This window comes from Suillus clintonianus, assembly GCF_016758775.1.
Source record: "Suillus clintonianus strain FC179 chromosome Unknown DEU56scaffold_84, whole genome shotgun sequence".
Taxonomy (NCBI): Eukaryota; Fungi; Basidiomycota; class Agaricomycetes; order Boletales; family Suillaceae; genus Suillus; species Suillus clintonianus.
Genome location: NW_024539308.1, coordinates 43850 through 68545, shown reverse-complemented (window position 1 = coordinate 68545; position 24696 = coordinate 43850). Strand labels below are relative to the sequence as shown.

Genomic DNA, 24696 nt, shown 5'->3' with positions numbered 1-24696 from the left:
GGCGACGGAGCCGGGTTTGATGATCATGCCGAGGTAGTCGATTTCTTTTACGTTGAAGGTACATTTTTCGGGTTTGAGGTGGAGGAAATTGTCGCGGAGTCGTTGAAGTACTTTGTGGGTCCGAATCTGATGGGTTTCGTAGTCTTTGGAGAAGATCAGTATGTCGTCCATATAAATGATGATCCATCCTTCCTGGATCATGTCTCCGAACAGTTCGTTCATCATAGACTGGAAGGTGGCGGGCGAATTGCACATGCCGAAAAACATTACCAATGGTTCAAAGAGTCCTCTGGATGTGGCGAATGCCGCTTTCCAACAGTCGGAGTCTTTCATACGTACGTTATTATATCCCCATCGGATATCCATCTTGGTGAAGATCTGAGCGTCCTTGAGTTTATCTATTAAATCTGAGATCAGCGGTAATGGGTAGTTATTCTTAACCGTGTGTTCGTTCAGATAACGATAGTCTTGGCATGGCCGGAGAGATCCGTCTTTCTTGCCGACGAAAAAGAAGGGTGATGATTGTGGGGATTCGGAGGGTCGGATGGTACCTTTGGCGAGATGTTCATCAATGAAGTCGTTCATGGCCTTCTCTTCTTTGGCGTTAAGCGGATAAATTTTGCATTTCCGCGGTTCGAAGGAATCCTTGAGGTCGATCTTGTGATCAAACTTGCGTTCTGGTGGGAGAGTTCCATTAGCTACGTCACCGAATACGTCTTTATACTTCTGGAACTCTGGTGGAACGAGTTCTTCGAAGGACTTCTTGGGTTTGGCGGCGTCCTGGGCGAGGGTTTGGGAGATGTTGTCGGCTTTTCTTACCGACACGACTACTTCGTCGTCTTCGTCGAGATCTAGGAGGTTAGGGAGGTCGTCATGAGAGAATGGGTTTTCTGGAATACTTTCCACTGCGTCGTAAAAGACGTCTTCTTCTTCCGATTCTGGTGCGTCATAAAAGACGTCTTCTTCACTGGTTTTAGCAGCGGAAATAGTGCGCTCGTGAAGATGTACTTCTTCGGCGGTCCAATCTATATTGGGATTTTCTTGTTTTAGCCAAGTCATTCCCAGAATAGCGTCCTCTCCTCCTAAAGAGGTTACGAGGAAACGCGTCTTCATGGGAAGATTGCGAACAGAAAAGGATAGATTACAGTACCGTGTGATTTTTCCATTTTTGTTGAGCGTGCCATCCACGTTGCGTACGGGTATGGGCTTATCGAGAAAATGAGTCTTTATGGAGTTTCTTCGGACGAATTGCCAGTCAATGAACTCCCCTTCTGCGCCGCTATCAATTAGCGCGCTTGCTTCGGTGGTTTTGTCGGTCCTAGATGATTCAATGGTTAACGGAATACGAATAGATTTCGAGTCGCCAATCGATTGTACTAGGAGTCCTATTCTAGGGGTATCTGACACCGGTGCAGATCCCCGTTCTAAAAATCCTCCTCGTCGCTACTTTCCTCCTTCTTTTCTTTACCTTTACCCTTCTTCATTTGGCGGGCTTTGAACGCTTTCCACTCTTGGAATTCGCGGTATTCTTCGTCGTCGTCTTTGACGGAAGTCTTCTTCGCTGCCGTTACCGTTGGATGGTTCGGGCAGTCCTTGATGAGGCCTTTCTTGCCGCATTTGAAGCAGAGGCCGTTCTTCTTCCTGCGCTCGCGTTCTTGAGGCGTCAGGTAAGTCTTTCGAGTCTTCTTCGTCATCTCACCATCGTCATCTTCTCCTACCTCCGCCTTATCAATATCCATCGCGTAAGGGTCTCGGCCCTTGGTAAACGTGGGCGGCGCGATGAGCGTCTTGCGTACTTCGACTTCGAGGGCTTTGTCAAGCCACCCTGCGAGGTCGGTGGGGGTGTTTTCGAATGCAAGGATCGCAGCGGAGATCTCACGCTTTAATCCATTGCGGAAGAACATGGTACGTGTGACTTCTTCAGTGATGCCGGTGTCGGCAATGATGGTGCGGAATAGAGATGCGTAGGCAGCGACGCTGCCGGTTTGTTTCAGGGTGGAAATGCGCCTAATGGCGGTTTGAGCCGAGTGCTTAGGGTAGAAGGTCCCTTTGAATTTCTCTACGAACTGTAAGTAAGTTCCGTAGTCCTTTGCTGCGGAGGCTGCTTTAAGATGGCCTTCGGCCCACTTAGCTGCTTCGCCCTTAGTCATACGACTCAGAGCAAAAATAACTTTCTTCTTGTCAGTGTCGTAGACACCGTCGTTCATGTCAAGATAGGCGTCGAGTTGGAGGCCCCATCCTTGAGCGGTTCTAGTGTCGCCATTGAAAGGCGCGGGAGGAGTGCCGATTTCTTTGGTCATGTCGTCGTCTGAGTCGTCTGGGGGAATGTGAGATGGTTCGTAGGATGCGGTCCAAAAGTTCCAGACGTGTCCTGGAGGTGCGTTCTCTTGATGATAAGAGCTCCACTGAGCTAAGTTCCAATAGTTCCCGTCTTTGTCGATAAGGACGTGTTCTTTTCGTTCGTCACTCCAGATGAAACCTGGAAGTACTTTGCCGTTGGGGTCCGTAGTGCTGGTTCAGGGCGCCTGTTCGAGTGAACAGCGCAGTAAAGAAGTAACTTGACCTTTTGTTACGCTCGGCGTCACAAAGACGTCTGGTATCAAAGATCCAAGTATAGTTCGATTGCACAAGTAAAGCTAGAGTCTGCAGGCCCTGGTCTGCGTAGGTCAAGTTAAGGAATACATGCGATAAGTAGAAGGTTTAAATAATGAATGAGACGAATGTTCAAGCGGAGCTTGTAAATGAGGAACCAATCAGAAAAGAGAATGAGAATCGTACGATAGAATATGATAGAAGGTGATGGAAACGAATAGAATAGAAGGGAAAAGAGCAGAACTGTAACACCAGCCGTGGCGCTGTCTTCGGGGATGGATCCCTGTACATTACCTATCGCAACGTACGTGTAACAGTTTGTTCTACGTTTGATAGCTGAAGCCGGTGTGCAGCAAGTCATATTAAGCGTCATGGGTGTCCCCGCTGCCTTGCTCGCTGGCTGGGCAGTGGAGCTCCCATACATTGGGCGCAGGGGAACTCTTGCCATTGCCTCAGGCAAGTAATAATGCTATCAAGCGCTTCCATTACTCAACGACTTCCCGCGAAATAAAGGGCTCACTGGCGCGTTTTTGTTCGCGACCACCACCGCCCAGACATCCAACCAACTCCTGGGGTGGAATTGCGGATATGTGTTTTTCAGCAACGTAAGTGAATTACTTTGTCTTACTGGAGACTGGGTTAATTGTGAATAGATTATGTATGGCGTCTTGTATGCTATTTCTCCTGAGATTTTTCCTGCGAAAGATCGCGGAACGGGGAATGGTCTGACGTCCACAGCGTCGAGGGTATTTGGTGTTCTGGTGAGTTCACTTGCCATCTCACGCTGCTTTTTCTTATCGTGTTCTGAATCATAGGCCCCCGTCATTGCGCTTTATGCTAATCTTGCGACGGCGGTACCTGTATATATCGCTGGGGCTTTGGTGATTTTTGCTGGTAGCCTGGCTGTCTTGTTGCCCTATGAGCCCAGAGGTAAGGTTTCGATCTAGAGTTTTTTTTTACTTGAAATACCACGTTTCGATTGCTCGTGGAACTTGAATTGTAGGTGATCATAATGTATTAGATACAATAAAATATCCAAGGGATTGCTCTGGTGCTTGCTCAACTGTTGCTTGCTCACCGTCGGATAATAAGATCTGGCAGATTGTAAGACAAGTCAGTGCTCTGGGAATTGGGAACGGAAGAAAGCAGAAGGGATTGTTGGATACCAAGTCTAGTCTCAGCTTACTGTTTCCTCTTGGGAGATCCGCCAATTATATTCAAGTTGTTACTGGAGTTAGGGAGGTAAGCTGAACTTCAACATTTCTGTTCTGTGCGTAGACATCGACTTGACGCCGCGTGATTGCTCAAGCGCTCGGAGTCAGCGGCTCACAGTCAAGCTGTGCAGTAATTACATAACACGTGGTGGGGACAATAGACATGTGATTATACATACGTAATTTTCCACATCCCATTTTAGGTAGCAGAGCACCATCATGATGGCCAGTGTGCTTCACCGGAGGGCACGAACGGGGTGACTGCTTCAAGCAAATGTGCTACAGTGAAGAGACAGCCCAGGGTAGCCTGTGGAAGGTCCGCTACTCTCGGAGTCTCCCGCCGCTGATTTGATTTTATATTGTTCATCTGATTAGTACATACATGATCACGATTGTGGACGCACCTTGAGTGCCACAGCAAAATCCACATTCCGTGTGGGAGGTATTTATTCTCTTTACACCTCTTTCCATCTTTCCCTCCACTTGTATCTACCTTGTATTACTGATGGAAAACATCATCCCCCCTGCCCTCGATAGTCGACGAGTCGTCTTTAAACTCGTTGACCAGCTTTCGAGTTCCTCTAAAGACCAGTTTCTACACGGTATAAATGACATCTTGAAATTCGATCAGTCGGATGACTCCGTGATACTGCGCTACGGCCGAAAGGTACATGTTTACTGTTAATGATCTTTTATAGTCAACTGACGATCTTTCCGTGCAGATTATCGCACTCGCTGAGGTGGCGCGCGGCACTCTTAGACGTTTAGGCGCAGAACCATACCTGTTCGTCGTCTGTTCACAGGCTCTCGTGCCCTACAAATCCGCATACTTCAAATTATTGCTATTTATCCAACGCCGCAAGGGTGCATTTACTCATGACGGTAATTACCAGTCGCTCTTTTGTTGTATCCTCCTCACCGTCCTTATAGACAGGATCACCCGGCTCTTAAGTTCTCTTCGTACAACTATGGTGGTATGTGGCGGGGAAGTCGATCCCCGTGCCCAGCTGGGCCTTCGGGGATTACCACCCCCTCCTAAGATCCCAGCTGCTTGGACAACCGACAGCAAGCCTGAAGCGCTTGTTGTTCTCTCAGCAGCACAACAAACCAATGAGACATCTATTTATGACATTATGCCACGTATGTGAACCTATTGCGATATTCAAGGGACCTACATTGACAATCAAACTTTAGCACCGGACGCTTTCGCGAGAAAAAAGCAGAAACTCGAACGGCTGGGGGGATTCATCAAGGAGCAAGCTGCGTTGAAGAAGGCCCAAAGCCTGAGACGTCGTTTGCTTAAGCAACGTGCGGGAAACCCGGGCGCACAACTGACTCAAATGCCTAAACAATATCCTGCGGGCAACCCGGCTGAACAACAGGCTCGGATGCCCAAACAATATCCTGCGGGTAACCCGGCTGAACAACAGGCTCGGATGCCCAAGCAATATCCTGCGGGAAAACCGAGCGATAACAGGGAGCCTTCTCGCCCTCCAAGGGTGTTGGTTCGAACAAAGACCCTGCCATTGCCAGCTGAACAACAGGCTCGCATGCCCAAGCAATACCCTGCGGGTAAGCCGGGCGACAACAGGGAGCCTTCTCGCCCTCAAAGGGTGTTGGTTCGAACAAAGACCCTGCCATTGTCAGCTGAACAACAGGCTCGCATGCCCAAGCAATACCCTGCGGGCAAACCGGGCGACAACAGGGAGCCTTCTCGCCCTCCAAGGGTGTTGGTTCGAACAAAGACCCTGCCATTGCCAGCTGAACAACAGGCTCGCATGCCCAAGCAATACCCTGCGGGTAAGCCGGGCGACAACAGGGAGCCTTCTCGCCCTCAAAGGGTGTTGGTTCGAACAAAGACCCTGCCATTGTCAGCTGAACAACAGGCTCGCATGCCCAAGCAATATCCTGCGGGTAAACCGGCTGAACAACAGGCTCGCATGCCCAAGCAATATCCTGCGGGCAAACCGGGCGACAACAGGGAGCCTTCTCGCCCTCAAAGGGCGTTGGTTCGAACAAAGACCCTGACATTGTTTTGATAATATTTGATAGGAATAGCTATCTGCATCTCCGACACTTGTTATACCAGTGTCATGAATATGGACTTGATCTATGTACTTTATATCGCATCTGGTGCAAAGAACACCATTATCGCCCGTTGTACTTGTATTTTTGCCTGCTTTATTTATATGGTTGTCCTTTAGCGTTTCATATTTGTAATATTACATTCCTTCCCCCCCAGTCTCAGTTGACGAACAATACACCATCCTGGGCTGCTGGACTACTGATCGTTGAAGTCTGGGGCTCTTAGCCTCCGCCTGCAAATTCACAATTTTCTCCATCCCCGCCTTCAAATTCTCTTTCATTTGTAACACTCGCGTTGGGATGTCGTTCCTCATCGATGACAGTCTTCATTACCTCTCTGATAGATTTGTTCCGACTTCACCAAAACACGCTCAAATAATTCATATCATAAAGCTGAATTCGTGATTCAAACCTGTATTTGGCACGGACACAGCTCGAAAGGTTGGACGCGCGCTCCGGGCTGGAAATTCTCTCCTCGGGAACGGTGGCACGGAGTCTCCTTTCTGACCCGGAAAATGGATAGGTAGAACGGTGGCATCGAGGGACTGTTAGAACGTTTGGTGCAGAAACGACTCCCATGAACAGCCTAAGTGAGTTCAAGTAACTTAGGGAGTAAGGGTCATGGCTAATACCGAATCACCGACTCACCTTCCGAATCCCTGGGACTGCTTCCAATCGCAACTTAACGGCGTACCTGAAGAACCTGCTAAGTCAGTACCCCAGAACCCCAAGTTCCCCGGTTTCGACATTTTCAGATATATAGAAAAGGTACAATAGACGTGCCAGGCGTCGTAGCGAAGTACTGCCGATAGCATGGATGGCGAATGAGACCAGCGATCTGCAACAGTGTCAGACGAGGGATCGATGAGGGCCTTGTCGGCCCGAGACTTGTGTACGTTTGAGAATTTGGTGCTAATGACTGCTCGTATCATGCGAGGACCTACAGAGTATTGTCGCGAGCGTGAGTGGGAGAACAAGAGCTGCTCGAGCCCATGCCTACATCGAGGAGCAGGCCAGTTATGAGTGCAGCAGTGATCGTCTCACCGAGGCAGCTTCTTAGGCACTGTTCCCAGTCGTTGACGATCGGCAAGGTAGTCGCGAAGATGTGGGTTACACACCTGTCTTCGTCAGGAGCCCATTCCCGCTATGAAGCAAGAATTTTGCTGAGAAGCGGACAGCGTCTGTACACCGGCAACGCGACTTCGAGTATTTTGTTTGCTTCTGAATAGGACTTTGCTCACCCAGATCAGCTCGAACTATTAGAGCATTCTCAGTGAAATGGTTGCACAGGCCATGACATCAACTCACCTCTTGTACGAATGTGCATGCTTGGATACCGTTTGCATATTAATGATCGCCTCGGAAAGTATTATCTCGCTCACCCCAATCATATACCACCACAACAGAGGATGCAACTGTGAGATCACAGTCAATGATAGTGAGACGTCAACACGTCATTCCCACTTATTCTCCACGAACCTACAAAATAGGTAGAAAAACGAGCACCGGTAATGAGCGGCCACCAAGCAGGATCAGTTGAGACGTACTAGTAGTATGTCATTTCGGGATGAGGCGTATGGGAGTCCGCGTTCGCATATGTACCGCCCATTCAACGCTTTTATATTGATCAGGTGATGTAGTTGCGTGAGAACTTAGAAGCCGTTCGAAACAAACTGCCCGTGGTGTGAAATTTGGATGCCAATATCATCACATCAATCTGTTCAGAGGCTCTGCATATCTGCTACACACCAGTGACCTTGACTGAGCTAAACCCAATCCGAGTCATCCTGCCTGAGGCCCCCCTGCGTCACCGCATTATGGCCAGATGATATGTGGGAAAGATCATCGATGGCCACGTCGAAGTATACATCGACTCAGGCATTCCTATCAGTCAGTCTCTTGATCATCGAATGTTGCAAATGCCACTGATTGCGAGTTCATGGCAATGTTTGAATCGAAGGATCTTGGAAAACAACTGTTCGATCATCCAGAAACGAATTTCACATTGTTTGAATTTCTGTTTTGGCTCGATGCCGTTCCGCCCGACGCTTTATCTGCACCAAGAAGTCGAGTAGTACAGCATGGAGCGCGTGGAGGGCAGCAGTATTTGTGCATCAATAAACTGATAGTACGTGGTTCGAAGCAGTGGGTCACTGTGGGTGACAATGCTCATAGACAGAGATGCACTCACACCATTATCACCTCGTCGAGTTTGATATCCCACAGAGAGGCCCATCAAAAAATTTGTCGTGGGACACCTCCACGAAAGTAAGATATGTTATCACCTGGCACCTGCACATCCGAAGAAGGGTTTCGCCGGATGATTCGACTTGGGCATTGAATGTCGCTACAACTGTATGTATGCTCTACTCCAGCCACACTTTGCAGAGGCGCCGACTAGGCGTGTGATTGCGTTTGCATGTTCATTACATTACATTCAAAATAAACTCTGGCCGGTGGTCCAGGTGTCTCGATCTATGTGTTCTGACTAACTTTTGTGGTCAGAGAAGAATATATCAGATTGATTCGTAATAAATACAATCTGAACTACGAATACGAAATGAATGCTGCATGTAGGTATTTGGGCAAAGCCCCGTAGGGGCTTTCGGCCAGAAACATCGCCCCGGACCTAATAAATCGAGATGAGCCGTGAGGGCGGGCTGGGCAAAAGCAGCAAGCGCTCGGGGTCATGATAGATATATTATGTTCGTGAGGGATGCGTCGAGCAAAATTGAAATATTAGTTATAATGGTGTGTGGTTGTCTTAAATTGTAAACTTTTAAGAGAATTTGCGTTTTATAGAGTGGATTCTTGCGAGATGCATGCTGCTAAAAGGGTGCGGTGGGCAGGGGCGAAAGTTCGAGTAATACGACTAAGAGTCTGAGAGTCTGCAAGTAGTAGTAGTACGAAGCAAAGAAGAGATGTCCCAAAAAGGACATCTGCCACATAGACAACATTCTACGCTCCACCTCAGGCAGGACTTTTCGGTGCCTATAAGGGGTCTATGAGACCCGGTTTCTATGATATGGGAAACCCATCTGCAAGACCCACCCTCCCCCCATCTAATAATAGCTTACATTTACTTTTAGCCCCTGCACCTCCAGCGACCCTCCCACGGGCCTACAGCACCTCCCGCTGACCTCCCGTACCTGATTTTGTAGCTCCAGCGGTGTGCATGATAGTCTTGTAGGGTCGCCTGGTAGGCCCGGGAGGTACTGTTGGTAGGTTTGAGTCTATTTATGTATCATAACTGATAGTAATCGAAGTACTTGGCATTGTCTGGCGTCTGCATAGTCTTTGTGCACATGCACGTTGACGTGTCCTTCTCGCCATGGCTCCAACTAAATCCCTCAACACTCGTAACGCTCAGCTTGTTTCCTTTGGCCTTGGGCAACACTTCGTAAGCCCAAGGAAAGCCAGAGATAAGAGGAAAACTCAAGTACTTGTTGAGTTGCCTGGCGCAGAACTCAAGCGCCGTCGTCTGCTTGCTCAAATGCAACAAATCTTGGATCACGCACCCTCCCAAACGACGCCTTCTCGTACCGTGTTGGGTGGCCACGCTGGTGAAGTCGCCGACATAAACATGTTTGATGACTCGGATTTCACAGGCATCAATGTTGAAATGCCAGAGGAAATATTTTCTACTAGGCATGCAGACTCGGGGAGCGATCTACACAATCGGCGTGTTCTCCCCGATAACCCAACCAATATATTATACGCTAATTGGCAAAAGCTCATACCCACCCTTGTGGACCCGCAGTTGAAGTATTACGCCCGAACTATTGGCCAAGGCTTGGAGAAGACTAACCAAGTGATCTCAGCGTGCGCAACTCTCTCTTGCACACGGAAAAAGACCAATTTATTGTGCCTATTCTTCGACAGTAAGTACTCATACTTTCGGCCCATCGGATGATCTAACGAGTGCAAAACATATCAACAGGATTTGAATCAATTGATGTACTGAGCTGTGAATGCTCCTCCAGCATTCCACAGGTCCTCCTTCATCATGGGCTGTTCCCCACTGCGCCTTCACAACCCCGTATGGCGGTATCCGTTGAGCTACTTTCATTTTATCGTGCTCTTTTTGAGCGGTCTTGCGACGCAATTAATGCTCTCGCCTCGGCTCTCAAAACGCACTATTCACGCCGAGGTTTTCAAGTGACTGACTCGCGGGTAAGATATATCCATATGAGATATCACCTTACTAAAATAGCCCAAAGGGTGATATCGTGCAGGAACCATTTCGTCGTGGTCTAGGCTATGCCGTACAGTGGTACGACATCCTACAAGTTCAAATTGAACAGCAAGTGGACGCAGTCCTCCAACACAGTCGAGACTGCGTGGCCAGTCACCAATCACCCCGACCGCCGACTGTAACCAATAATGAAAGTGCGGCATCAACTGTCTTACACTCTGGCCGATGTGCACCACTTCTCGCACAGCGCTGCCCAGCGTGTTTTGGCGGGACACTGTATGGCAGACCCATTGATCAAGGCGGGGACATACACGTCGCTACCGACGGAAATTTCCATCATCGCCACAGACGTTCTGCGGGTGATTGTCCTCGTTTCTATGAACCGACTTACTTCCTTTCAAAACAGTTTGTTGACGCAGTCGGGCGCCGAATTGATGCACAACGTAAGCGACCTCCGAAGCTACATAAATCCGTCGTGCCTGATGAAGCTATCGACCAATGCGAGAATGCATACGAAGCCGCCGACGGGAAGAAACAAAAAACTGCAATGGACAGCTTCGACGACACAGGAATAATGGCCCTCATCTGCCGGCATGATATACCCTTATTTTTTGCCAACATCGATTCTCCCGGTGAACAGCAGAAATACTCGGTAGCGCTGATAGAACATCTGTTCACATTACTCCCTCCTCAGGCCACGGTTGTTACCCTGTATGATGTAGGCTGTGTTCTCGCTCGGTCCCTTTCAAAGGTATGTACATGATTGTAGTCGAATTCATTCGCTAATTAGTTTCAGTTTGATATTCTCCCCCCTGATGTTGTATCACGCCTGCGGTTTGCGACTACGGCTATGCATGCCTACGGGCATGAATGGGCCTGTCAGCTAGTGCACAATCCGCGTATGTGCATAGGGCTTGGCTTATCTGATGGCGAGGGGACTGAGCGGCTGTGGTCGCGGTTTGTTCGCTTGATTGGTGTAGAAAGGTCATCATCGGTACGTTACATTATGTTCCCTAACAACATACTAACTACTTTGAGTCATTTAGCGCCAGCGCCGTCTGTGGTTAATTGATCGTCAAGCGGCTGCCATAGGATCGGAAATGAAAACAGACCTTGGAGAGTGGATTAAAAACCGTCTCAAGCGGGGCATCAAGGCCCAGAGCTCTGCTGCCCTCGACGTCATCGATCACTGTGAAACATCTGTGGTGGACCTACAAGCTCAGTGGGCTGACCAGCGACAATCCCAGCTTTCGATTCGCGCGCTGTGAGCAAGCCCATAATATGCACACAACGAGTACTTACATTGGACATTTATAGATGCGCCTGCTCGTCTCAAGAAGGAGCTCGATACAGTACTCGTTCTACAAGCTGACTTGGACACGTCAGATCGAGCCCTGCAGACTACCAAGACTATGCTGGAGAAGGAGGCAGCATCCGATGACACCCTCGATGTCCTCGAGAGCCTCCAAAGAGGCCATGATCGTCTCATGACTAAAGTCGAAGCGTTATACTCTTCTCTTAACGTCCATGATAAATTCCCCGAGCTCAACGGAGTCAATCTTGACTTCGTCCGTGTCCTTCTTATGGCACGTGATCTTAAGATGAATGTTCGAAAGCGCGCTATTGCCAGCTTTTTCGAATGGGATAAATTGGATCGTGCTGTAGGCGGATCTCACCAAGCATTAGGTAACTCTTCATGTGCTACTGTCCCTCCATTCTAACCTTATTGCTCAGGAACGAAGCTTCATCAACACACTCGAAAAGCTATAGCAAAACGCCAACCTGCGCTCATGACAGCAATCCGAAAATTCAATTCTTATTGTGAGCGCTTAGACTCGCTCTACAATCCTGCTTGGAATATTCCACTTCCTACTCCCCTCCCGACAAAATTAGCTGAACTACGTAGCGACCAGACATTAATGCAGGACGTTTGGATTACACCCTCGATTGGGGAGGTACCTCGATGGTTGCAAGACTCAGACATCAGGGATGGAATTCGTGCCATTCTTAAGCGTGACCGGTGCAGGGAGGAGCAGAAACGCTTAGGGATGGAGGCTGATAATTTGTGTCGCTTCTTTGAAGAAGAGCTGACGGCATTGGAGCTTTCAATCCGATTGCCTGAAAGTAAGTATGGTTCTCACTGCTTATTCATTCAAGGTTTGATTGACGACATTTCTTATATATAGATGAGCGCCTCCTCGTTCCATTACAACAGAGGCGCTCACATTTTCTCAGACTTCAGGTGCGATGGGCGAATGCACTAGCGTCTTCGGTTCGGTTTAGCAGTTGCGCAAAAGAGGCGCTAGCCAGGGCTATAACCTACTCTGGAGGTACTCACGGTATACCTCTTCATTTGGTGAGTGTGACGGTGGAGGATCATGTTCCCAAGGACGAGCCAGTGCTGCCCGAGGCAGATGACCCCGCAGAGGTCGGACCCGAGCAAGCTGCACTTGCCGATATTCTGGAGGGTGATAGTGCTGGAGCGGAGTTCAATGAGGATCAAGACTTCGTGTCTAATGTTTGTGCTGACATGGTGTGGGATTGCCCCGAGGTGCGTCAATATCATTGATAGGCCAAATATCACTAATGTATTGGTAGGGTCTCCTAATCGATGACTTCCGCGTCCCATCTCAAGACTCGCATGTCATCGTGCCTGGACGTGTAGCTACTAGAACCACATCGTCAACTGGAGGCTTCCCCTGCCACGTATTCGAGCCGAGAGACATAGGTTTTCTCGCTCGTCCGACAGCGTTCCTCAACGACGTATGTATCAACGGTTGTGCCGTCCTTCTGCAGAAGGACATGCCCAATTCTGCTGTGGCTGTCTTCTCTACGTACGATCTTCCTCGAATCCGCTATAATGCAGCTGATGATAGGCTCTGGCGCAATACATCGTGGACGCGCTATTGGGAGAAAGATGTGTGGGTTCTCCCGATTCATCGGCCATCTGATGTTGGCCATTGGGTCGTTTGCATCATTTACTTGTCAAGAAAAGAGCTTCATCTCTTTGATAGTCTAGCTGAACGGAGACCTTGGAAACAGGATGTCAAAGTTGGTTCACTTTAACTTGCGTGCAGTGTTCATTTTAATAAATTTACAGGATGTCATGAAATTTGTTTGTCGACTTCTAATGGTGGCACGTCAACGAGATAAAAATGTTCACATTGATATGGATGGATGGGTAGCTCGCCCATTGACTGTAAGTCAACGACATGTCTCACATCTAAGCCCTCCGTTGACGATTCACGCAGCTCAAACCTCTTCAAACTAATGGTTATGATTGCGGCGTATGGGTATTAGCAACAATCATTGCTGTCCTACGTGGACGACAACTTACACAACTCCGAGAGGATGAAATGAGGGATCTTCGATATTATCTACAATGTCGTGTACTTTCCATCCCAGTATTCTAGTGCGCATGTCTAGACATATGGATTCTTCCCAGCAATTAGCGAGTCCTTCTCCGTTTGATAAACCACGATCCTTCGTGCTACCCACTGGCAGTGGCATTCAGCCATGATCTTGTGTCTTGTGCATGCCTGCAAGTGTGAGACACAAGTATGAAGCTCATCCCAGCCTGTAAGTAAACTCTTTTGCGCCTCTTGAATCTCCTCGAGAACTCTGTCACTCTCTCCCCTGTTATACATGGCCGTGCGTTGTGCACAAGAATCCCTTTCGATCCGCAAATGACGTCCATGCATCACATCGACGATGTTATTTGTAAAACGCTCTTCCTCTGGCGAGTCGGGAGGATTGGGGAAATCGTAAGGAGGTGGTTTAGTCCCATTGCAAAAGGTCAGATTCGTCGATCAAGTTTGAACCGGCAAGGGATTGGCGAAAGAGATAAGAATCGGGAAGGGGGAGAGCCGCGAATTGCAACAAGGAAGACGTGAGAGGTGCTTCAGACATGATCTTGGATGTACGAGGTCCACGTCGACCATGACGCTTGGCGTAGTAACGAGCATTCTGAGCTTGCCTCACTATTTTACCTCTGTGATAATGAAAACATGTGAATTAAAGTTGGACAAGAGACATATAATGCTTACCTTTGTGACTGAGAATATGATTCTCTATGTTGTTGTGAGGCAGCTGCTTTCTCATCTAATGTGAGGTATTTTGCTCGCCGGCCCATGATGAATTATGACAGGGGAAAGCAGATGAATTGTAAAAATGGTACCTAACAAGATCACAAGTTGTCGTGAAGTTCGTACTGCTATATTGCCCTGTCAGTTGGAGAAATACAATACAGCCATTAACTGTAGCGTCCCTGTTCAAAATTTGGTGTTAGCACAATGGGGCGTACTGCTGGAGCCCATGAGGCTGGTTTAGACACCTTGAATGCTAGTGAATGTCCATATGTTTGTCTGTTTAATTCAGTACGAGTTATATGCTCGAGCGCATTGGCTCACAGATGTGATTTTCACCTCGCAGGAGGCCCGCAGTAGCCTCGACAACCCTCTTGAGCGCTTGGTGCCAACACTATGTTATGAATTAAAGTTCTGCGCTCATTTACCAGGTTTGGTAAGTCATAGCTTCTTGGCGCTATCCTCATTCAATGCTTTTTTGAAAATTACCCTGTGACATCCCAAAGATTTCTATGGCTTCTCTTGCGTGTTATCGATTAACTGCATCTACTCTCGTACCTTGTTTGTACTTTGCAAAATGACTATGACCATATCCAAGCCCTCGCACCTTGTTGATGCCGCCACGCAGACAGACTCGCACTCTTTTGTAACTACTCACCTCGTAAGTCCCCAGTCAGTTTCATATCCGTTCTGCTGATCGCTTCTAGCTCGTGGATGCGGCGGTGTCGACAGAGGGCCCAGGAGTTAGTGAGGTTACTGCCAGTCTACAAGTTCACGACTGTGGATGGAAGGCCCTTGATGGTATTCCTTGCATTATGGGTGGCATAACGGCGCTTGCTGGTAAGTTTCGTCAGTTCTCTTTTACACTAATCTTGACTTTCTTTCAGCTTCTGTTGGCGGCACGCTGCATGGCCGTTCCCCAAAAGACTTCCCCTGGAAAACCTTGCCCAATGAACTAGCTCGGCTCGGATGTTGCCTCGTGAACTACCCTGAAGAGACTTTGATGCCCGGCGAGATTCGACCCACGCTCAGGCGGACCAAAGGCATACATGATTTGACCATCCGTCATCGTGCTAACCTTGTCAACGCTCTCAAGACAGGCACCCTCACTATCCGAGCCATCACGAGCGATGCTGCCCGCTCACGCCTCTTGACTTCCAGGGACCCAATTATCATTGGAGAGGCACCATCACATCGCTCAAGCCACCCTCGTGGGCGACGTGCATTCGCAGATGGCAACATTGACCGAAAAGGGCCTCGTCGTCTCCCCTCACCTCCTGCTACACCAACTACTCGCCCTGCTACACCATCTACTCGTCCTGCAACACCTCCTGCAACACCTCCTGCACCACTTCCTGCACCTCCTCATCCTACAACTTCTGCTATTCGTCGACATGTCCAAGTTTTTGTAGAAATATCACGTCCGCCACCCCGGCCAGCTGTCGTAGCAATGTCACGCCCGCCACCCCGGCCAGCTTCTAGAGCTGTGCACAAATCATTTCTGCCACCACACCCTACTCACACCGAGGATCTCATCCCACCGATAACTTCTGTCACGCGGTCTTCGTCCACTTCTGAATATGATGATCAAAGTATGACTATAGACGACGAGTTGTCTGAAAGCGATTATCGGCCTTCTAAACGTCTCAGAGGTTGACTGGATGTAGATAACATGTTAGTACCACAATTCTTTTTAAAATTCTACATTAATTTCTGATGTGCGGTATCAGGTCTCATTTGATTCCAACTCGGTAGTCGTACCTCATCGTTACGAGGAGTCTCGCCTGAAAGCGATCATTGGCCTGCTACGCGCTGACTAGTATAATAACAACCAATGGAATGTAGATACCATGTTAGTACCACAATTCATTTCGAAATTCTACATTAAATTCTGATATGCGGGATCAGATCTCAATTGATTCCAACTCGGTAGTAGTAAGTTGGCGTTACATTGTTATCTTTAGTCACAACAATTATTTTGCAGTGTAGCCTCTCGAGCATCCCCATAACCTCCTCTGTCAACTTCCCCACTCTCTATACCCTCTTCAGCGATGACCAATGTCTTGGGTCACAGTTACCGTTTCTGATTACCCTGGTGACCACTTCGATTTGCCAAGACTCGAGAGTCATTGGTCGCAAAGTAAGTCACCTGTGATTTCTAATGCTCATTTCAGCCTCTCTGACATGATGAGACCACCAGTCCAAGCCCCTGGCCGCAAAGTAAGTCAACTTCCTCATGCTCAACTTTATCTGTATTCGCTGCTGTCTAAATTCGGGTCATCCTCAATATTCTTTCAGCCTTTCCAACATAATGGTACTGACAGTGGGTCTAGACCGTATCTTCGGCTGCAAAGTAAGTCACTTGTGCTTAACGTTATTCATATTAGCATCAATGTGAACCTCCCTCTAGCCTCCCGAGCCTCCTCAAACCCTCGCTCACACCCTCCTCAAACCCTCGCTCAAACCCTCGCTCACACCCTCATGAGCTTGTGTATCTCGGCCATTAACCCAACAAATTTAATCTTGTACGTTTGTTTAGCTTCTGTTCTACCGCTCCATTCTAAATTTTTTAGTCCGAATGACACCATGGATCACCGTCGCACAGAGGGACCCATTTTAGCTCAAACCAGCCTCATAAGTATCAGAGCACTGGTATTTTTTTTCGTGCCCCTTCCGAATTACCATCAGATTTGCTCTCCAGTATTTCACATACAGGTAAGTAGGCGTGCACTCACGTACTTCTTCTATGGACAACTACTGACTACATACTGCAGAAATGACCCAAAACATCCCTGATATCCCATCGTCTCCTCACCCAAGCTTTGCGGCCTTATCCACGGATACCTTCGATTATATGCAAGAACAGTTTGGTGGTGGTCGTCGATGCGCAACACCACCTGTTGAGCTGACTCCCTCACGACTGAGGAGTAAGCTTAGGGCCACAGAGCGGGATGTTGGCCTCGTCAAAGGGGCATCTATCCGCCGCCAGGCCTTTCAGAACCCCACTATGGGAGATCAAGATCCCGTATCTGCGCAGTCTGGTGCACCAAACTTCGCCCATGTGGTGCCAGACAGTACTTCAACAAACAAAACGTCATCGCTAACGGTCCGCGCGGCTAGTAGTCGACACGCCTCACCATTTCCCGCTCCACATGCTCCTGCACAGCTCCAGGACATTTTTTATGGTTCTATGGGCGAACAACCATGGATGGATCCTAACTCCACTGACGCCTTTAGCATGATGGATGCTCAGTCATTTTTACCTGGAGGATCCCAACATCACCTCCTCACGCAGGAGTTGAACCGGTTAGCACCGCCACCAGGTTTTAGTTTTCCTGCGAGTTCATCGGGTCAAACAATGGCCTCTCGCACATGTTCCTTAGAGCCCCACGCTACATTCATCCTCCCATCATCATCGCCTCGAGAGCACGCGCCTCCCCTGCCAGCAACAAACGTCATTCCACCAACGCCGTTCCAGACTAACACTGCCCCCTCAACAAATGCCATTGGTGCAGCCACTGCCTTTTGCGAACACTTTCCCGAAGAGCACGAGCCGGTGACCCATCAAGAGGGACATACGGTTACTGGACGCAGGTCTGCAGAGTTGAATGCGGCGCTCGATGTTGGGTTTTGCTGCAGTCGAGCAATGCTTTCTCAATCTATCTATGTCTACCACATTCCCTGTTTCCCAATTGATCAACTTGTTCTTGAAAAGTCGCGGACGCACCATGAATGGTACTAACTATTGGAACTTGTATGCCAACTACTTCAAAGAGCATATCCAGACAGAACTTGCACGCATTGGCAGGGAGGCCCCAGCTGGAGGCGGCACACCTAGTGAGTACCATATTACATCTTGTTCCATAGGAGATTTATATTCCTTACAGGTGCAACTGTGCGCACTCAATGTTACGACAAATTCAAAGAGGCCTATCCCGATTCTTACCAAGACCTCCTGTCAATGCATGAGGAGGCAGCGCTCCTTGGATCATCTACTCAAACAATAGCTCAGCGCGGACAGGGATTCCAGAAACATTATCGAAGGGTAATACAGATTGTACGTTATCTCGCCCGAAGTTTTGTCATCACCCATTTTGTTATTGTAGCTCGAGTCTGCTTCCGCTAAATCTGGCTTTGAAGCGGCCATCGTCCTCTGTGGCAAAGTGGTCAACGAAGACGGGTCACTTGGCCATTCATATTGCACGCCAGGTGCTGCAGGGGTGAGATTTTTCGTCGTCTAAATCCTCACATACTTAGCAAGATACAGTTCTGGCAGACACGATGCCGTGCTAGCGATGATGCCATCATCGGTCATATCAAGGCACATGTGTAGTAAGTAAAAATATAAATATAACTATGTTTGTGATACAACTGACACTGTATCTTCAACAGTAACATTTCATCCTTGGCTGCGGTGGATGAAGTGTTCCATGACGATGCCCACAGCGACCCATTGACCCCCCACTCGACTCCAAATGATGGTCGTGATCAGTCTCAGGCTCCTGAGGGGCGGGATGATGGTCTGAAGTGGGTGAAGCTTGAACTTATCAAACAAGTTGGTATGTCGGAACGTTGCTGGTCTTTTGATCCATTTGACTAAATGTACACCAGCCCAGCTTGGGGGGAAGTGTGCTTGGGATAAAAACTTCCCTTGGAAGGGCATGTCCAGTGCGCTTGCTGATGCCAATCTCTGCATCAGAGGGTATCCGGCCCACAAGTGCCTCTTGCCTGGTGAAGCTCACAACGAGAACTCGAAGAACAAGGGCATCGGGGCGTTGACACAGAAGGAAATCGCGGTGCTCGTGGAGGCATTGAAGTCAGGAACGATGCAAGTTGTCAAAGTCGACAAGGCGCATCGAGGTAAGTGTCAATTATGTTGCTGTAAGAACATTATGATTCTAATGTTATGTTGAGCATCCGTTATGGCCTCTGAGAGGCCAGTCATCACAGGCATAGCACCTCCGTCCGACTGTCCCACATGCCGGTGCTCGACGACTGTTTATTAATGGCGACACCGACTACCACGGCCCAGCTCGTCTCAAGCCTAGCAATGCAGCTACCAAAGTGAAGAAGGCCGATAAAGTGACGAAGGCCTCTCCACCACCCGATGATTCCGACTCCAACGCTGACTCAGATGACTATCATCCAGCGGTACCTTGCTGTTCGCAAGTTCCGAAAACCTACCATGCGGGTAGAGAGGTCGTTGCACCACCACCATCACGTCCATTTAAGGTTGTTGCACTGCCCTCACGCCCAGCCAAATCTGCTCCAAAACCAGAACCGACTGCGGCACTGAGTGAAGTGATCGAACTTTCTTCAGCCACGGAGAATGCTGCCGCAGAGCCTGACACTGACTATGAAGAAGCACGCGGGAAGAAGAGGAAATTGAAGTCTACGAACACATCGCGTGCGTCAAAGAAGCTAGCCCCATCCAACGAGAAGACTGACACTTCGAAAGTGGGGAAGAAGGCTGCACGACCAAAGCAACCCAAAGCGCCTGCCGTACCAACTTCGACAACCTCTCCAATGAAGGGCGGTCCTCTGTCCCCATTGACAGTGGGGTCATCAAGTGTGGCGGCATCACCAGAGCTGGAATCTAAGGGTACGATGAAACGTGCTCTTCGCATGGTGTACAGCCCCTCGGATGCATCTGGAGTTGATGAGGGCGAGAAGATGGATGCGGCTGTGAAGAGTGTCGTCTCCCCTGCTTTAGATAACGTCCCTGTGGAAACGTTACAGGAAGACTTGCCTTCGGAGGTAATGCAGGATGGCAGGCCAGTAAGAGATCAGCCGGAACCACCTCAAATCACCAATCCCATTGCTGTTCGCGACTCTCGCGACTCTCGTGACCCTGCAGATACCCCACACCAAGCTCATGACGAGCTTCCTGTCCCTCATGACCCTCACGAGGGTAACCAGCGAGACTCCAGCGAGGGCATCCAGGGAGACTCCAACGAGGGTATACGCCACCCACAGGAACCTCACCATGAGGTTGTCCACAACCGTCGCAACGACCCTCATGAGGATGACCCTCTTCGCAATCTGCAAGAGCCTCGTCATGATGTCCTCCGTGATCCTCGAGACACTCTCCATCATGCCCTTCGCGACACTTTGCATGACCCTCGTCAGCCTCTTCGTAGTTATTCTCGCGAGCCATGGTATATGCACGACGCTGTGCGTCGTCGTGAGGTCCATGAAGAAACCCCAATCATCGAGCATGATGCTCTCCACCCTCGCGATGCCTTCTATCACCGTGACTTTCACAACCCCCGCTATACTAGTTTGCAACCTCACAACCATTACGGACCCAGCGAGCCTCGTGCCAACAGTGACTTCACCATGCGGGATAGCCCTCCGGCCTTGGAGGTACACCGTGATGACCATTATGCTCGTGGTGAGCGCGGACATGCATACCCAAGTCGATACAGTCCCGTACTTGGTCCTGACTATGCTCGTGAAAGTGGATACTCTCGCCGCGATGATCTTGATGAGCGGCGGGCATTTGGTGGAGGAGCTTACCGTGACAGTGGGTACCCCCAAGGCAGGACTCGATACCAGGATTCCAGATGGACGGATCGCGTCCGTAATGCTCCATCTTCGGACTATGCCCATCATGACACTGGACGGCGATCATTCAGTCGAGATCCAGTCAACTCTCCGCACCCTGGGCCTTCATCTTAATTTGACGTTTGATATGCGCTCATACCCTACTTATGTTACTATGGACCTTGTTGTTTACCTTGTTTTGACAATGTCAGTATAGCAGCTCCAATGCCTGCTCTCGTTTACTTCAGAACATGTTTGAAAATGCTATGAACCTTTAGAATGATGATATGTTTCATCAGAATAACATAAGTGCAAACTACAAACATAACTCCGGCGGAAAAAAAACATGAGGTGTGACGAGAAAACATACAATAATATAACATAGGTGAGTAAAAACATTGGAGATATGACATAAGGGCAAGGGGAGAACATAATACAAGTGCGAGGAGCACCAGAGGCTCTAGATTATCTTGAGGGCGACGGAAGCCAACCCTCCGACGAGGGTGCTCTGGTGGCTCGAGGGCGGCAGGACCCATGATAACACGCTGGAGGCTCTAGGACGACAACCAGAACCAACCCTTCGACGAGGGTACTAAGGTGACTCTCGAGGGTTTGAGGGAGATCCTCCTAGGAGAGGGTTGTCTCAGAGACGTGTTGTGTCCTGCAGAAGAACCGGGTCTGACAGACCGTGGGAAGCACTGAAAAGTGCTGCCAAGGGTGCTATGCTCGTCCTCGTGCCTCGGACTCGCTTAGAAGACAATCTATGTGTTCTGACTAACTTTTGTGGTCAGAGAAGAATATATCAGATTGATTCGTAATAAATACAATCTGAACTACGAATACGAAATGAATGCTGCATGTAGGTATTTGGGCAAAGCCCCGTAGGGGCTTTCGGCCAGAAACATCGCCCCGGACCTAATAAATCGAGATGAGCCGTGATTCCCGAAAATTCTAAGGAGCCCAGCGACGCGTCAGGCGCAGCTTGGACTCCCTATTTATAAGGAGCGGGGTGAGACATACCATTGATTTAGCGCATCACTGGCATGGTGTATCGCGTGAAGGGTTCAATGATGGGAGTATCTTGCAGGTATGGGGCCATGATGAGGGCGTGATCACGCAGGTAGATGGTGAAAGCTTCACTCGACCACCTTCCCATAGACTTGACGACGTCGAATGGAATTCCGCGGAGCAAGTACTCTAACGTCCCCCCAATGCGAATACCGTGTCCTTTGAGGTCAGGACACCCTCCTTGTTTCGCGATGCTAGCGATCCTTTTTAAGAACGCGCCTCGCGTTAAGGGACGCGGGCCTTTGGGGTGTCTCCACGTGAAGAGGTGATCATTGGGTAAGGGCTCATTGATTGTGAAGTGTTGGATTAGAGCTGCTTCAGGATCTGTGCTGTCTGACTGTCGTGCCCAATAGATATCTTCACCTGTAGTTGACGTCTTCGTGCGCGGTACGTGGATCTTCGAGACCCGTAACCCATTTCGATCTTCGCAATCCATTCTAACGTCTGCTCGTTTCACGTGCTCCTGAGGCGTGAAAATCTTGATGGATTTGACAGTTAGTTCTCCGAGCCGAGCGAGAGAGTAAAAGGCGCTAGTTAGGCATGCGAATACCGCTGTATCAAGAGGTGCGTGGAGGTCTAGATGCGCTCTGATTTGGATAATGGAATTGATTGTAAAAGGTTCTCTCTTAGCGCGCTTGGAGTCTGGGGGGGCCTGAATTGCTGCACCGTCCAATGCGGACTTTAATTGGTGTTGTTGAATGGCCCACGTATGTCCATGAAGGACATGCCATGCGCGGATAGCAAACACATAATTCGCCAAGGTTCGTCCTGCGTAAGCTCCGGCACAGCTCGCAACGAAAGCGAGGATTGTGAGTGTGTCTGCAGGACACCTTTGAAGTTCTGGGACGCTTCTCGTGTCACAGAAGACGTGATAAACCAATAACCCGGCACCATACGATTCTCTCGTGCTCTGCGTCCACGCTGAATTCATCACTGTGAGGACGCGTTGTAAGTCTTCGTCCGTTATTGCGAGAATCTTCCTGTCAGCGTTCCTTAATGATCTGCTTTCAACTGGGCGCCACAGTTTGAGCCGATCCCTGGCTAGGCAATGAGGACGCAGTACCGATGTAGCGGGGACTAAGCCTTCCTTGTATGGTGCTGGTTTTGATAGCGAGGGTGTGACAGTGAGTGGAGCTGTGAAACGGTGTTTGGTTCTATGGTCTGATGCCCGTTGAGCTGTGTTTTCGTTAGCTGGAGGAGGACTTGCTATCTGCGCACTGGTTGGGATGGTGGAAAGCAGGTAGGAAGGAGCTAACGCTGGCTGCACTTCGTCACGCTGACTCGAAGGGGTCATAAATGAAGGAGCACAATGGGAGGGGGATAGGGATGGGTGCGAGGAGGAGCTTAGGGTCTCCATAGATTCCCCGGGAGGGAGGGTCGGCTGGATTGAAGTCGCTGGCGATATATGTTGGGTGGAAAGAGTATGTAGATGGTAGGTCTTGTAGGACTCCGAATATCCGCCGGAAAACCTCGTTGACGGCGGTATTGCGGCTGCGTCCGTTCTTCCAACCCTCAATGACTCCCTGGTTGTCACCGTATAGGCTGTAGTGTCGTTCTGGTCGATCCAAGGCGATAATGTATCGAACGAGAAGCTCGAAACCGACGGCTTCTGCCCATCCGATATCTCTCTGGCCGTCAAGGGTCGTCCAACCTGGGTACAGTTTCCATGCTCTCCACCTTTCACCAATGATGATCGCGATACCAACTCCGGAACTTGCATCGGAATACGCCTTTGGGTTGAATAGGGTAACTGGTGCTGGGATACGGCGTCCGACGAAGGCATTCTGCAAGACGTCGGTCCACCATTTAAGGTCCTCCGCGAGACCTTTAGCCGGACGATGTGGTAAGAAGGGGTGCGTGTGACAAATCCGCAGCATAACCTCAAGTTTCGTGAGGTATGCTCGTCCTCGTGGTAGTACCAATGACACATGCAGAAGCTTGCCGTGCAGCTTCTGTACGTCAGTAAGCACATGCGTAGCGCGTTGCCGCCATTCTTCCACTGCGCGTAGATACTTAGTCTTCTTCTCGTGTTCAAGATATACCATACCGTTCGCGAGATCCCAAGCGAGTCCAATGTATGGATTGCAGTACGCAAAAGGGGAATCCTTTTGAAGCTCCCAAGGAGTTCGCGTGACGCGAGATATACGATCGATGTCATCAAAATTGAATGTAAAAAGGGAATCTTCGTGCGAACGTGGTGAAGCGCTCGAAAAGTCGACCAGCGGGAATCTACAGTCTTCATCAAACTCTTCTGTGGTGCCATCGTCAAAAATGTGCCCTCCAAACCATATCCTACCCCCATCCTGATGCTCGCCCTCCTCGATAATACTCTTGTGCCACTGTTGACGGCGTTTGTTGTACTCTTCGAGATGTTCCTTTCGTATCCGGAAAAAGAGGTGGTCGTCGACCCAGCGTGACGTGGGTCCAATGCCGACCGATCTAAAAATATCGAGCCCTGCATCTGCGAGGGAACCATATGCCCCCGCGGAAGGGGACACCCCGAAACAAGTACACATGTCGATGCAGAAGCGATCGTCGGCAATACGTACCACTGCACCTGGCCATTGTGAGTGATGTAAGGGGATTGTTCGGTAAGCTTCTGAAACGTCCCTCGTGGCGATCTGTGATCCGGGAGGTAAACGACTGATGAGAAGCTCGATGGTGTGGAATGTTCCCCAAGTACTGGGGAACTCATCCACATTGATTTGTGAATTAATGGAATCGTTTGGGAACTTAATGGTGCGCGAGTGAGGAAAGGAATAGTCTTGGATAACGCGAAAGCGTCCTGGTCATCCTGGTTTCGGGATGATGGATAAAGGGGAGGATTGAAACGGGCCGATGAGGCTTTCGATACCAGCGGCTGTACAGGGACCAATATATCTTTCTTTTTGAATTTCTGATTTGACAATGG

At 49.4% G+C, this 24696-nt stretch overlaps 7 protein-coding genes across 7 annotated transcripts; 5 read left to right on the top strand and 2 right to left on the bottom strand.

Annotated features, from left to right (window-relative positions):
* Positions 1-2843: 2843 nt before the first annotated feature.
* On the top strand, positions 2844-3826 carry DEU56DRAFT_563769 (uncharacterized protein). The gene is made up of 5 exons (XM_041346828.1): positions 2844-2896; positions 2946-3048; positions 3106-3197; positions 3246-3353; positions 3408-3826. Exons 2-5 carry the CDS (start codon positions 2964-2966, stop codon positions 3537-3539), a joined length of 417 nt encoding a protein of 138 aa, XP_041204696.1. The 5' UTR covers positions 2844-2896; positions 2946-2963; the 3' UTR covers positions 3540-3826.
* Positions 3827-4299: 473 nt separating this feature from the next.
* DEU56DRAFT_983143 (uncharacterized protein) lies at positions 4300-5845 on the top strand (the record flags this gene model as incomplete). Its single annotated transcript, XM_041359937.1, has 4 exons — positions 4300-4473; positions 4529-4688; positions 4737-4946; positions 5001-5845. The coding sequence occupies exons 1-4, from the start codon at positions 4312-4314 to the stop codon at positions 5843-5845; spliced, it is 1377 nt and encodes a 458-aa protein (XP_041204695.1). The 5' UTR covers positions 4300-4311.
* A 3668-nt stretch (positions 5846-9513) lies between these two features.
* Positions 9514-13499, top strand: DEU56DRAFT_873029 (uncharacterized protein; the record flags this gene model as incomplete). The annotated part of the gene is made up of 12 exons (XM_041355827.1): positions 9514-9776; positions 9875-10064; positions 10112-10837; positions 10877-11080; positions 11133-11277; positions 11404-11772; positions 11821-12210; positions 12273-12442; positions 12476-12637; positions 12685-13137; positions 13187-13285; positions 13338-13499. The coding sequence occupies 12 exons, from the start codon at positions 9514-9516 to the stop codon at positions 13497-13499; spliced, it is 3333 nt and encodes a 1110-aa protein (XP_041204694.1).
* Positions 13500-13863: 364 nt separating this feature from the next.
* Positions 13864-14218, bottom strand: DEU56DRAFT_916345 (uncharacterized protein; the record flags this gene model as incomplete). The annotated part of the gene is made up of 2 exons (XM_041357849.1): positions 13864-14077; positions 14133-14218. The coding sequence occupies 2 exons, from the start codon at positions 14216-14218 to the stop codon at positions 13864-13866; spliced, it is 300 nt and encodes a 99-aa protein (XP_041204693.1).
* A 530-nt stretch (positions 14219-14748) lies between these two features.
* On the top strand, positions 14749-15828 carry DEU56DRAFT_916344 (uncharacterized protein; the record flags this gene model as incomplete). The annotated part of the gene is made up of 3 exons (XM_041357848.1): positions 14749-14832; positions 14879-15011; positions 15059-15828. 3 exons carry the CDS (start codon positions 14749-14751, stop codon positions 15826-15828), a joined length of 987 nt encoding a protein of 328 aa, XP_041204692.1.
* A 1969-nt stretch (positions 15829-17797) lies between these two features.
* Positions 17798-18228, top strand: DEU56DRAFT_716477 (uncharacterized protein; the record flags this gene model as incomplete). The annotated part of the gene is made up of 2 exons (XM_041347596.1): positions 17798-18008; positions 18059-18228. Coding segments are annotated over 2 exons (381 nt in total), but the record flags the coding sequence as incomplete, so codon positions are not given.
* Positions 18229-21744: 3516 nt separating this feature from the next.
* On the bottom strand, positions 21745-23079 carry DEU56DRAFT_743460 (uncharacterized protein; the record flags this gene model as incomplete). The annotated part of the gene is made up of 1 exon (XM_041349007.1): positions 21745-23079. The coding sequence occupies one exon, from the start codon at positions 23077-23079 to the stop codon at positions 21745-21747; it is 1335 nt and encodes a 444-aa protein (XP_041204690.1).
* Between the last annotated feature and the right edge of the window lie 1617 nt (positions 23080-24696).